Source organism: Pyxicephalus adspersus, chromosome 9, assembly GCF_032062135.1.
Source record: "Pyxicephalus adspersus chromosome 9, UCB_Pads_2.0, whole genome shotgun sequence".
NCBI lineage: Eukaryota > Metazoa > Chordata > Amphibia > Anura > Pyxicephalidae > Pyxicephalus > Pyxicephalus adspersus.
In genome coordinates this window covers 66,369,965-66,370,531 of record NC_092866.1, presented here as the reverse complement: position 1 = coordinate 66,370,531, position 567 = coordinate 66,369,965, and the positions used below count along the sequence as shown (strand labels likewise).

Here is a 567-nt window from a genome sequence, read left to right as displayed (position 1 = left end):
GGTTTGCACCTTTGTTGTTTCCAAATGACCAATACTACCCAAAAGTTGATCTTCCAGTTATAGGTGGAGCCTCCTTATCACAATTCCAGTTTCCCTGCCCACCTTTCCCATTCAGCAGGGATGGTGGGAGCCCCCTCAGGTGTGGGGAGGCCAGACAAACCACATGCTAAACCTGTGCACTGATAGATCAGTTTGGGGTTGAGTTTGGCTTTGTTTAGTAGATTGTGTGGAGGGCGTGTTGTGTACGGCACATTGCCGCAGCTAAGAGAATATTTGCTGATGTCTGTGTTTTTGTCTCAGGCCGTACACAATAGCATGCGTGCCTACATCCAGCACAGAGAGCATGAGAACTCGGGGATGAGGACGTACTACTTCAGCGCTGATACCCAGGAGGATATGAATGGCTGGATCCGGGCAATGAACCAGGCAGCCCTCGTCCAGAACACTCCGGATACCAAGAGGTAAGTGATGGTTATCCCTTCCTACATTATACGACGAGTGGAGTGCACAGGGGCGCGCTTCTAGGAAGTGTATGCAATGTTTCCCAACTTCTGGGGAGGGGGGGGG

General features: G+C 51.1%; 1 protein-coding gene across 5 annotated transcripts in view; it reads left to right on the top strand.

The window, feature by feature from the left end:
• PLEKHA7 (pleckstrin homology domain containing A7) overlaps positions 1 to 567 on the top strand; it is a 56,964-nt gene that overhangs the window by 36,088 nt on the left and 20,309 nt on the right. For all 5 annotated transcript variants that reach the window (XM_072422375.1, XM_072422373.1, XM_072422374.1 and 2 more), the window contains one exon: positions 301 to 461. In XM_072422375.1, coding sequence (XP_072278476.1) covers positions 301 to 461 — 161 coding nt within the window. The remainder of the gene's footprint in view (positions 1 to 300; positions 462 to 567) is intronic.